At 37.1% G+C, this 13,975-nt stretch overlaps 1 protein-coding gene across 3 annotated transcripts in view; it reads right to left on the bottom strand.

The window, feature by feature from the left end:
- Positions 1–4,983: 4,983 nt before the first annotated feature.
- LOC104217395 (dicer-like protein 4) overlaps positions 4,984–13,975 on the bottom strand; it is a 45,701-nt gene continuing 36,709 nt past the window's right edge. For all 3 annotated transcript variants that reach the window (XM_009767632.2, XM_009767633.2, XM_009767634.2), the window contains 3 exons: positions 6,781–7,090; positions 6,596–6,710; positions 4,984–5,508 (listed from right to left, as the gene is read on the bottom strand). In XM_009767632.2, the coding sequence (XP_009765934.1) occupies positions 5,355–5,508; positions 6,596–6,710; positions 6,781–7,090 (579 nt within the window). In that variant the 3' untranslated portion in view covers positions 4,984–5,354. The remainder of the gene's footprint in view (positions 5,509–6,595; positions 6,711–6,780; positions 7,091–13,975) is intronic.

A 13,975-nucleotide genomic window follows, 5' to 3' on the forward strand; every position in this document is an offset into this window, starting at 1 on the left:
GAGTTGAAGAAAAATCTGGATGACATGAAGAAATTGGGGACTAAGATAGTTGATGAACTGTTGTACTACAACATTGAAAGATGGAGTAAGGTGTATTTCAACACATTCTGCAAGTCTGATAGTGTTGACAATAATATGGCAGAATGTTTCAATGCTTGGATTTTGGCAGCAAGGCAGAAGACTATAGTGACAATGCTTGAAGAAATAAGGGTGAAGATGATGAACAGAATAGGTCAGCTCAGACGGTTTGGAAATACTTGGATTACTGATTTTTCACCAATGGCCATGAAAATCTTGGAAGAGAACATAGTAAGGTCAATGAAATGTAACATTTTCTGGAATGGTGAGTATGGATTTGAAGTGAAGCAAGGATCATGTGCAAGTGAAGTGAAGCATTTGGTGGACATCAACAGGTAAACATGCACCTGCAGAGCTTGGATATTAAACGACATACCATGTTCTCATGCAGTTGCTGCCCTGCATTATAAAAATCTGGAGCCTATGAACTATATTTCTCACTGGTACAGTAATGCAACTTACATGAAAACATACAGTTACTTTCTTCAACCTGTCTTGGGTATGAATATGTGGCCAGAGTCACAAAACCCAACTGTTATACCACCTCATGTCAAGAAGATGCCTGGAAGGCCAAAGAAGGTTAGAAGAAAAGAGCTTGGTGAAAATAAGACAGGAAAATTGTCCAATAGTGGAGTGGAAATGACATGTAGCAATTCTCATAACAAGGGTCATAACAAGAAGGGCTGTGCAAAGGCTGCTGGAAGTAATACTGCTGCAACTTCAGCAAGTTCTGTGCCTACAAGTGTTGGTAGTTCAAAGCCACCAAAGCAAAGTACTGGAAGAGGAAGGGGTAGGCCAAAAGGTTCTAAAGAAAAGGTGAAGTTCTTCCCTTTAATGTCTTCTTTGTCTTTTTTAAATATTACCAGATTTTTAATTTTGATTGTTTGATATAAGATGTTGGTACTAGCACTGATGTAAGAACACAATATAAGAAACCAAGGATGGTTGGGATGAGAGTTTTACACACTCAAAGTGGCTTCAAAATTCAAAATATAAGTCTAACAAAAACTCTCATATTTAAGTGATTTCATTTGTCTGATTTTCTGTTGGGTTTTGGCAGCCTGGAATGTCATCTACAAACTTTAAGGATGTGAGGTCCTCGGCAGAAGTAACTGGAGATCTAGGCCATCAACCAACACGAGGTGTTAAATGGAAAGGTAAAGAAGCTATGATATCAAGGCAGCTTCAACAATTGAGAGGAAAGAAACTCATTCAAACAAGGTCTAGGGCTGCTAAGTTGAGCCAGGAAAGCACCACTGCAAATCAACCCAGCTGATGAAGCTATGATTTTGTTTGATGACTGTATTGCAATAGACTGCATTATGCAAAAAATGTTAAGCAGCTATAGACTGCAATTCTGTATTTTGATAAGGATTTGTAGGTAGTTATAGACTGCAATTTTGTTACATTTGGTGTTTGGTTTGCTGCTGCTACAATAACAACAAATAGCTATTTTGTTAACTCATTTTGTGACTTTTATGCAACAAATGCATATATGATGTTTTAGTGATCTATGAGTTGTACAAGTTGATAGTATGTGTGTTTGCCATGAAATGAAATACTTCAGTATGCAGTATGCAATTTATCTATGCAGTATGCAGTTTACTTTCTTCAGTATGCAGTATACAGTTACTTTCTTCAGTATGCAGTATGCAGTTTACTTCCCAATAGTTGATCTATGCAGTATACAGTTTATTTCCCAATAGTTGATCTATGCAGTATGCAGTTTACTTCCCAATGTAAAAACAACGCTTCTTTAGAAACAACAATTGATAAGCAAGAACTACAAATACATATTGAGATGAGAATACTACAAAATATTGAGATGACAAAACTACAAAAGGCTTACATTCAAATGAAAGTTCCATTGTAAACATACAAAATAAATCCTACAAGCAACAACTACATTCATATTGAGATGACAAAACTAGATTCATAATGGCAACCTCATTGCATCTTCTTTCAATGAGATTCCTGGATACCCACAACCAACAAGAATAATACACATCCCCAATATAATGAAACAAAGTACATTTTTCCTAGCCTTTGACTTAGCTAATTTACTCTTCCACTTCTTTTCCTTCTCTTTCATCTTCTCAATATCATCTTGCAATTTCACCAATTGAGCTTCAATCTTCTTCATCTTGTCCTCTTCTATGGTGTTTTCAACGTTTAAAGTTGTCCTCAGCTTGGCAAGATTTTCAAAGCCTTCTAATGCATTCTCAAGTTCACCCATTTTGTCAAGCAATTTTGGAATAACAAATTTGGACCTAGGATCAATTTCGGAATCCTTCCAAACCCCAAAATCACAAGATCGTGGACCCTAAGATGAATAACAAAAGAAAATTAATGAATGATAATTTTTCACAACTCAATTAGTGAAAGAATTTTTACTATCATTTATCCCATAGTATGGACAAACCCAATATCTTCTTCCTGGGTTCCGACGGATCCAAGCTGTTAACAAAGGCAGCACATAGCCATGGTTGCATCGAATTTCTCCACTTGACTCATTTTCTTCCTCTTCCGTGCAAAGCCTTGTCAAATTCAAGCCTTTTGAAGGCATTGCAACAACTACAACACAACAAGACAATATCAAGTCAGATAATTTGCATTTGCGTTCAATGATTGGATAATTGAATTTTAGGACAAAGGTATAACACTACTAAAAGAAAGAAATTAGGGTTCTTAAGAAGGAGAAATGTTAACATTTGCCTTCAAAGATTAAAACTCAAAAGGGCAATTTGAGGGATTTTCGGCAGAAATTAGAAGAAGAAGAAATTAGGGTTCTTCAACTGGGTTTGGTAAAATATTGGGGAAGAGGGGATTTTACCGTTGGTTGGGGTTATATTAACGTTAAAGATTTATTTATTTCTATTTTTTTTTGGGTATTTTCAACGATTAAAAGAGTAAGGACGCGCTCAATTCAGTTGTCAAACACGCGCGACTGGCCAGGCCTTAGGAGGGAGTAAGTAAATACAGTTCTTTAAACAATAGTGGGGTGTTAGGACACCCGTAAAATTTAGGTGTATAAATAACTTTCCAGGACAAATTGAATGGGGTCTTTATGCATTTTCTCTTAGTTTTACAATCAAACTCCCCTATAATTTTGAACAACACATTCTTTCCCCTTCCTAACTTACGTGATATCTTTTTCGCCTATTGACATTTTCAATTCCCATAGTATATAATACCTTTTAAAAATTATATACAATATATTTACCTTAGATGTTTTTTTACTTACTATTTGGATTATTTTATGTTTTATTGTGAATTGATATGAGTTCAATAAACTAAAAATAGAATAGTTCTTTTATAAATTTTGTTACAGTATCTACAGCTAATTTTTATGATTATTATTTTAATATAATGTGCGCTAAGTATATATATTGAAGTTTTATATTCTCTTACTCTCTATTGTTTATATAGATTTATTTACAAGATTTTTGAGTTTTGATAGTTATTGATGAAATATTTTCTAAATGTTAAATTTCATTGAAAGTATAAATAGATAATCACTAAAAATGTATTATTAAATCTATCTCTGTTTATTTTTTGTTTTACTTGCATTAAGTATATGTAAGGGTCTATATTTAATAGGGATAGAAAATAGGTTAATCGATAGATAATATGGATACTTATATTATTCATGACTTCTTGAATGCGATTACTTTTGGGAAAATTTTTATTCTTCCAAATTGGAGGAACCCCCAATTTGAGTCTTTGCAAATGTTACCCATGGGTTATCCGCTAAGTATCTATTTTCTAAATGGATAATATAGATTTTATCCATATTTGATCAATTTTTAAAAAGTCCATTATCTAACATATTTTTAGTGGATAATATGGATGAATAATTATCTTTTTATCCATTTCACCGCCACTAAGTGCATGTATAAAATTACACCCTCTTCTTCTTAGTTGTGCAAATAGATTTTTGAGTTTTAATTATTAATAAAATTACTAATATGAATAAAATTATGCTCATTTCTTTCATTATTCGATGCCATTAAATTAAATATTTGATTATTATTTTTCATCTTGAAAATGTTCAGACGACAAAATAGGTATTTAAAAGATTCAACAGAGATGAAGGGAAAAAAATGTTTATTGCTAAAAGTTGGAAGGGAATTTGATTCTTAAAGCAAAGATGGAGTGTAAATATTTTTCATCCTTCATTAAAGGATTTGTCATTTTTTCCTAATTATCCTGTGTTTTGTGTTTTATTACTAATACTTGCTACATTATTAGAATCGTATTTTCTACTATAATACTTTGAAAGAAAAATGTTTTTCTGTTAAATTAACGTTATATCACAAGAAACAATTAAGTAAAACTGATAATACAAAATGACAAAGACTTGGTCATGTATGCTTCTATCAAACTAGCAATTTTTATTTTTTTTTGTTAAAGGGCGGTATTTATATAACTACTGACCAAAAATACATTACACAGTATTGTCATTGCTGGGGTACTGTAGCTCCCCCAGCAATGCAATGTTATGAGTTATAGAGTCAATATTACATGCTATAAAATCCCTAACAACTTCAGTTCCTAGGATGTCTGCCCAAAATACATGCTCGGTAAGTAATGCAATCTTTTTCGTCATTTACACTCCACAGCAATAGCATAGGAATTTCAATAGTAGAAATGACACTAGTTAACAGAGCTGCTATTTAGGAATTAACCAGTGTATCCAAAATTTTAATTTTTTAGTTCAATTTTTGGGGACAAAAATATTCTGAGTTATCCTGAAGTTACGAGTTTTAGTTTAAAATTTTAGGACAAAATAAGTATTGGCTAATTCCTAAATAGCATTCCTGTGAATGACTATCTGTGCACTTGACCCTTTCAAGTAGCAGGCATCTGTGACTGGTTTAATCAAGAAGAAAGCGAACAAAGAAATGACAAAAAAAGAAAAGAAAAATGAGAATTAAAATAAAAGCACCAAGAATGGGATACTTTGTTTTTTTCCCACCAAGAATGGGATGCTAGGAAGGATGACCTCCAAAAAATGGCAAGCCGCATATGATTTCAATACCTAAAGCAGTTTGCCAACTAGAACTAATTACATCATTTAGCACCTATTCTATTTGCAGCCACACCAGGAGAGAGTGAGCAAGACCCCTTTATCACTCAGTACTACCTGGTTAATATACAAATTCTATACCTGTACACGTATAGGATAGACATACAGACACATTATGGTCGCGTTAAGGATCATACATAGTACAATTTTTGTTATAATCAAGTCAGTATTCAGAGGGTAAGCACTCTCAGTTATCGAACATGTATCCTTCGTGCTTCAAGAACCAAAGTGCCCCTTCCGCTGCATCCTCAGCTGCATCTTTCTTTTTCGCCCGAGGAGCTCCACAAGACTCTATAACTCTTGATGTTTCTTCAATTTCCACCACCACCCGAAAAGTAAACCTGAAGACAATTTTGTAAAATTAAAGAGGGGACATAATGTCTGCAGTTTGGAGAACATGGAGGGTTGGGCACAATATAAGCTATTACTTTAACACCTCTCCCTCCATCCCTCCATCCATCCCTCCCTCTCACAATAAAGATAGGTGCCATAGGCTACAAAATGTCAAGGATTTTCAGTGCACAGAAATAATCAAGAAGTTGAGGATGATGTTAGTGGTTCTACCTTTTCTGGTTAGATCAGACAACAAACTTAAAGGCAGGGATTCCCAAGGACAGCATTAAACCACATAACCAGCAAGGATTTTCTTTATGTTATAGGTTCCAAGAATTAAACTTAAGAACTACAAGTGCATAATAAAAATTTAAACAATCAAATAGTGCAGAAATTAACCAGATACAAATTATGACCGCATATATCCTCCCATCTCAAGCTGAACTTTTCTTCTATATGGTGCATTGATTTCTACTTGGTAGATTTCCCGCATCTTGTTGTGGACGGAGTAATTGGTCTCCTTATATGGTCTTGGCCAATATTCACCTTTTGAGCTAGCTTTTCGGGTTGAGTTAGGCTCAAGGTCCATTATCTTAACATGGTATCAAAGCCACACTCATCCCAATTCTTGAAACCCTTATGTTGGGCCCATATTATATTTACACTCCAAATGTCCAGTTCTGAGCTTGTGTGCGTCAGTGTGTGGGTGGGGAGGGGTGTTAGAGACCTACATCAGTTGTGGATGGGACTTCTGGTCTCCTTACATGGTCTTGGACAATCCTTACCTCATGAGCTAACTATTGGGGTTGAGTTAGGCCCAAGGTCCATTTCTTATCGGTACTTGTTGGAGGAATAAGTTTCCTAGGCTTCATTCATTAATGTCAAATGTTATTTTCCAGTACAACTTGTCATTTTACGATTTTGGGCCATTTCATGAAACTCGATATTTTACAATGCTGAGTAATTACTTTGAGATGAGTAATTAGTTAATGCAGTTTGTTCACTACGGTTTAGTTTACATTTTCATGATTGCAGGAATCTGCTCAAAATTCTGGAATGAAAATAAAAGCTACTTTTTACTAGTTCACTACATACTCTTTCAAGTGGCTTGGCCCTGTCTCCTTGCAACATTCAAATCTAGGAGGTTTCCAGCAGTTGGCAGCACAAACTTCATGCAAAATTGACTTTGCCGATCCATTTATTGCACCACCTGAATTATTTTGGAGTAAGAGAATGACAACATGGATAAATAAGCAGATAGAGATCCTTGTTATTGATACCTGTAGCTTTTGAATCTGAATTAGAGCCATTAGGCATGATGGTCTGCTCAGAATTGCATTGTACAGCTGCCTCTGGGGCCAACTTTCTCGCAGGCTTTAACTTGAAATTGCAATTTCTTGCAAGTTGCTCACTAATAGGAAATGCTTTCAAGTCACGATCACTTTCAGATGCTTCGTTCTTCTCCACGTCATTGCACCTAGCAGTAAGAACACAGGGTATTTCATCATATCCTATCAGTTTAGCTTCCATCTTTTTAGCTGTTTTTACCACTTGCTCCAGTGATTTAGACTTGCGCCTATAGCCTTGAGCCTGCACATTGGAAGACATTACTGAACTGCAAAATAGCTATTTAAGAGAAGTCCGATAAGGGAGGTATTAAGATTGGAATACTAAAATGGAAATCAAACTGCAGAAACAATGATAAAATCAGATAAGAAGAGCTGACATCTATAGTAACGACGCCTGATCAGCATGCAACTGCTGAGAGAAGCAAAGAACAAAAGTAGCAGAAGTGTTGTCACTGTCTCACTGACCAGAGAGACATTTGAAGAGGAGAAGTAAAAATAGAAGGCAAAAGGAACACCGAAGCATACTTGATAATATGTAAACCAGTCAATAAATTATTTGCCAAAACAAGGTAATTTATCAACTAAAGCGAGAAACTTGTGAAGTTCTGCGAGGAATGTTATAGGTTTTAGTGATAAATCATTATCTTTCCGTATGCATAGCATAGTGATGCATTTCTCTACTCTGAATGCTCATAAGGCAATGTAAACTGATCCATGAAACTTGTCCCCATTTCCCATTACGACCTTGAACATTGTGAGGGTCCTAGTACCCCCCTAAAAAACTTTCAAGGGGAATTAATGCCCCCTTTCTCAGTCACCTGGCATAGAGAGTGTTCATCATTCTCTCTTTAAGAGCGTGAGGGACCACAAAAAAGTTTTATAATTTATTTTTGCAAGATATATTTTGTTAAATGCATGGAGAAGGTACATAGTTGCTCCTGAACTATGCGAAATGGTTTACTTTTGTAAAAAGTTGGGGTTGAAACTACCCCTGTTGTTACCAAAATGGTCTACACTTGCCCTTTTCTACTAATGGAAAATGATTAGCACCACAAATCGCCACGTGTTGAAGCTTAAAATTAAACCGCAATAATTGATTTGAATTAAAGGACATGAATGATGCATTTCACATAGTTTAGGGGTACAATGATAATAAGTTTTTTAAATGAAATTGACACGTGGAAGCAAGAATTGCATGTTAAGCACTTCCTTTCCTTAAAACAGGGGTTGGCCAACAAAGGGGTTACTAATACCACTTAGAAGTTGCTCAGGGAGTACTATGACCCCTGCAAAGTTTAAGGCCGCAAGGGGAAATTTGGGACAAGTTTGAGGGGGTCCTTATGTATTATCCAAAATTATATATATCAGCTTATAAAGGGCAGCCCGGTGCACTAAGCTCCCGCTATGGGTAGGGTCCGGGGAAGGGCTGGACCACAAGGGTCAATAGTACAATATATATATCAGCTTATGCCTTGTTTTATTTGGCGAGGGGGATTTGGGGGGGGGGGGAGGAGTTATTTCTGAAGCACAAATTAAGGAGTACTAAGAAGTTCTTCCTCAAGGAGTTGAACAATTTTTATTACTGTTGAAGGTCTAGAAACGAAAATGGAGCAAGAAAGTTGGCTCCCTGAACTAATGGATAAAGCTATAGTCACTAAGTGCTTGAACAGCCTCTGTATCTGATGACTACCTACTGTCATAATCCTTTAGGCAAGACTCATCACTAGTACAGAGCGTGAATGCAATGAGAACATTCTCTGCAACTTGATCCACTACAATTATAACTTTGTAACACCACGGTGGTATCACATAAATGAAGAAAGCTGTGAGAGCAAACAGTTCAATGATCTCAATCATGCTCCTCCAGCAAAACCGCTGAAGAGATTATCATCATAAAGCAGCAACCTGATGTTGGGGTGAGTAAAGACTTGTATGAAGGAATCAACAAGAAAGTCTGTGCTACAAGAACAATGATGTCATGAGAAGAAATCAATTTGAGCAATAAGCCACCAAAATAGATGTTTTCGTACTATTTTATCTTATGAGGAGAAAGTTCGTTCATAACAAAGAAGAGCACAACAACAGGATTACAAAGTTTTGGAGCTAAAAATAATTATTAAAGTTATAGAGATCTCAAAATTCTTTAAGGATTAGTCAACAGAACACCATGGGAGAGGCCTGCAAGGCTGCAACCATGCACCAAATTATTGCAAAAAAAAAACCACTCTTTCTCATACATGGCATTTGAAAGAAGGTGATCATGACATGGTCAAGGTTTGCACCCAAATTCAGCATTATACAGCCACCAAAGCCCCTCACCGTAGGACCTTAGCATTCTAGCTAGTTGCTACAACCAATACCCAAATACCAAAGGGCAGCCTGGTGCACTAAGCTCCCGCTATGCGCGGGATCCGGGGATGGGCTGGACGACAAGGGTCTATAGTACACAACCTTACCCTACATTTCTGCAAGAGGCTATTTCCACGACTCGAACCTGTGACCTCCTGTTCACATGGCAGCAACTTTACCAGTTACGCCAAGGCTCCCCTTCAAATATCCAAACACCCTAAGGTTAAAATCTCACTAACCATCCGTGCAGCATCAGAGGTTTTCCTGAGCAAGCCAAGTGATTCAAGTCATCAGGCTTAGTATGAAAGGAAAATGTTTTCCACAAAAATAAGTGATTTTCTTACTTATTTTCTGATATTTCGTTAGTAAGCAAAAAAATATTATCTCAAGAGCATTTATAACCTAGACAGACATTATGGGGGTGGGGTTTCTTTTTTTTGGGGTAGTGGTGGTTGGGGGGTGAGATGGGTCATGCGGTTGGGGGTGTGGGTTTTTTTGGGTTGGGGGGAGGAGGGGTTGGAGCAGGTTTTCTGGGGGAGGTGGGGGAGTGGTGGTTTTGGGAGGGGGTAGGGGTGGGCAAGGGACAGAGTGGAGTGGGGGGATGGGTGGGGTGGAGTGAGGGGCAAGGGAAAGAGGAGGGAGTGAGAGCAGCATGGGAAGGGGGCGCTTGGGGCGGGGTTTAGGGTGGGGTGGATGGGGTTAGAGGGTGGGGTGGGGAGGGTTGAAACCATCAATTAGACTATCGAGTTTCAGAAATGTTATTCGTTCTCTTACTAGGGAAGCCATTTATTTGAAATTGGAGGAAAATGAGTTCATAAAGAAAATATATCCAACCAAACATGGAAAAATTGGAAAGCATTTTCCAGAAATCTTTTTTCCACTAATGAAACACACCCTTGGAATACAAGGATTTTCTCAACACCTTTATCACAGAAATCTACACCTAGTTTTTGTGATAAGTAAATCTTCAATTTCATATAAACTGTAACTATTTTTTGATAACCGTAGTGTCTGGGCCAGCTTGCGCGCACCTCGACTAATTCCACGGGATACCTGCCACCTCCTGCCAGCAACAAGTACCAGGTAACTCTATCCACCAAGGCTTGAATAGATGGGAAGAAATCACCTAGTGTGCCTCCGCTGGGATTTGAACATGAGACCTCATGGTTCTCACCCACATATAAACTGTAACTAATAATCCTAAAGCTTATTTTCCTTTTTTATGGTCATGAAGAATTAACCAGAAAGCTTATTTTCCTTTTATATGGCATGAAGAATTAGCCAAAAAGACAACCAAATTATCAACATCTGCACCATGTCCTTTTCCTAAAAAGCAATATTTCAAGTAGAGGTGGATCTAGAATTTTAAATACAAGGGTGCACTACTAAAAAAAGGAGAAAAAAAATGTGCTAGGGGGAATTGATCCATATTCCTCTTGGTAAATAACTCACTTTTCAACCAAGTGCACCATTCAACCTTCTTGGAAAATGGGTGCGAACAACTAATATTATACCAATTTTAAAAAATATATACATTGTTATGAAACAATAAAAGTAGAAGAACAATATTGCAGAGAAATAGAGAGACGACAACAACAACAACAACAACCCAGTATAATCCCACTTAGTGGGATCTGGGGAGGGTAGTGTGTACGCAGACCTTACCCCTACCTTGGGATAGAGAGACTGTTTCCAAATAGACCATCGGCATCCTTCCCTCCAAGAACTTCCCACCTTGCTCTTGGGGAGACTCGAACTCACAACCTCTTGGTTGGAAGTGGAGGTTGCTTACCATCAGAGCAACCCCTCTTGTCTTACAGAGAAATAGAGAGAGAATTCTTATTGATTTGGGATAAATTACAAAGGAATAGAACCCTCTATTATAGGGAGAGAGTGAATTAGTCACCAAGTAATAAACCATAGAATCTCTCTAAATATAGACATTCACCATAAATAAAATTCTATTTATAACACTCCCCCTGGATGTTTATTCAACAGATAATGTGTCTCGTTAAAACCTTAACTAAAAGAAAACCCAATGGGAAAAAATTCTAGAAAAGGAAAAGGAGTACACATATCTAATAATACGCCTTTTGGTTGCCTCGTTAAAAACCTTGCAAGGAAAACCCAGTAGGACAAAACCTTGTAAGGGAAAAAGAGTGCAACGCGCATTAACTCCCCCTGATGAGAGCATCAATTCACATCCTTGAGCCTTCACATCCTAATCTTGTACACTAGCTTCTTGAAGGTTGACGTCGGTAGAGACTTGGTGAACAAATCAGCTATATTATCACTTGAACGAATTTGTTGCACATTAATATCACCATTCTTTTGAAGATCATGTGTGAAAAATAACTTTGGTGAAATGTGCTTTGTCCTATCTCCTTTTATGAATCCTCCCTTCAATTGGGCTATGCATGCTGCATTGTCTTCATACAAAATTGTGGGTAGTTTGTCACACTTCAAACCACATTTGTCTCGAATAAGATATATTATAGACCTCAACCACACGCATTCTCGACTTGCTTCATGAATAGCAATTATCTCAGTATGATTAGATGAAGTAGCCACAATTGATTGCTTAGTCGATCGCCAAGATATGACAATGCCTCCACATGTAAACACATAGCCTGTTTGAGATCGAGCCTTGTGTGGATCGGATAAATACCCCGCATCGGCATAACCAACAAGATCAGGACTGCAATTATTGCCATAAAATAAGCCCATATCGGTAGTTCTTTTTAGATATCGCAATATGAGTTTGATTCCATTCCAATGTCTCCTTGTAGGAGCAGAGCTATATCGTGCTAAGACATTAACTGAAAAGGTTATGTCAGGCCTTGTAGTATTAGCAAGATACATTAGTGCACCAATTGCACTAAGATATGGTACTTCAGGACCAAGTAGCTCTTCCTTCTTTTCTTGAGGTCGGAATGGATCCTTATTCACATCAAGTGATCGAACAACCATTGGAGTACTTAATGAATGTGCTCCATCCATGTAAAACCGTTTCAATACCTTTTCTATATAGGCAGATTGATGAACAAAAACTCCGTTTGCCAAATGTTCAATTTGCAAACCAAGACATAATTTTGTCTTTCCGAGATCTTTCATCTCGAATTCATTCTTTAAATAATCAATTGCCTTTTGGAGTTCTATAGGAGTTCCAATAAGGTTTATGTCATCAACATATACGGCAAGTACAACAACTTCCGATGTTGTTTTCTCTATAAAAATACATGGGCAAATGTCATCATTTATATAGCCTTCCTTTAATAAATACTCACTAAGACGATTATACCGCATTCGTCTTGATTGCTTTAGACCATACAACGATCTTTGCAATTTGATTGAAAACATTTCACGAGACTTTGAATTATTTGCTTTAGCCACTTTGAATCCCTCGAGAATTTTCATGTATATCTCATTATCAAGTGAGCCATAAAGGTAGGCGGTAACCACATCCATTAAATGAATGTCAAGCTTTTCATGGACAGCAAAACCAATGAGATAACGGAACGTTATAGCATCCATAACGGGTGAATATGTCTCTTCATAATCGACACCAGGCCTTTGTGAAAATTCTTGTGCAACAAGGCGTGCCTTATATCTTTGTACCTCGTTTTTCTCATTTCTCTTGCATACAAAGATCCATTTATAGCCAACAGGCTTTACACCATTAGGTGTTTGGACTACAGGCCCAAAAACTTCACGTTTTGCAAGTGAATTCAACTCTGATTGGATTGCTTCTTGCCATTTTGGCCAATCAAGTCTTTGTCGACATTCTCCAACAGATTGAGGTTCAAGATCCTCGCTTTCTTGCATAATGCTAGATGCAACATTATATGCAAAGACATAATCCACCACTATATCCACTCGATTCAAATTTGTCTCAATATCGATTGGATTTATTGATAGTTCCTTATTTTCTTGAGTCTGGGCTCAATGGATTCCTCATGAATCTCAGAATTTATTAAATCGTGGATTTCTTCATGAGGTTCTTTCGTAGTGTCATTTTGATCATTTGTTTTCCTTTTTCTAGGATTTCGATCTTCGGAACCTAATGGTCTGCCACGTTTTAGGCGTGCTTTTGACTCATTAGCTACGACACTAGAAGATTGTCCAATAGGGACATCAATACGGATTGGAACATTCTCTGCAGGGATATGTGATTTTGTTATCCTTTTCAAGTCCGTAAATGATTTGCTATTCTCTGCAAATGGATAATCTTTTGCACCTCTTTTTCACAAATAAAGGCACGTGGATCAAGATGAGATAATGATGGATTTTTCCACAAAATTTCCCATTTGGTTTCACCAACTTCTCCCCCTAATTTTGGGAAAAGTGTCTCATCAAATCGACAGTCTGCAAATCGTGCAGTAAACAAATCCCCCGTTAATGTTTCGAGGTAGCGAATAATAGAAGGTGATTCAAACACAACATATATTCCTAACCATCTTTTGGGACCCATTTTGGTGCGATATGGCGGTGCTACAGGCACATATATTGCGCATCCAAAAATTCTTAAATGGGATATATTAGGTTTATGACCCAAAACTAATTGCAACGGGGAATATTTATGATAATTTGTCAGTCTGAGACGAACTAGCATTGCTGCATGCAAAATGGCGTGACCCCAAACAGAAGTGGGCAACCTCGTTTTCATGAGTAACGGTCTTGCTATCAATTTCAGACGTTTAATTAAGGACTCTGCAAGACCATTTTGAGTGTGAACATGAGCTACAGGATGTTCCACTTTTATCCCAATTGATAAGCA

The sequence above is a fragment of the Nicotiana sylvestris genome, chromosome 11, assembly GCF_000393655.2.
Source record: "Nicotiana sylvestris chromosome 11, ASM39365v2, whole genome shotgun sequence".
Classification (NCBI taxonomy): domain Eukaryota; kingdom Viridiplantae; phylum Streptophyta; class Magnoliopsida; order Solanales; family Solanaceae; genus Nicotiana; species Nicotiana sylvestris.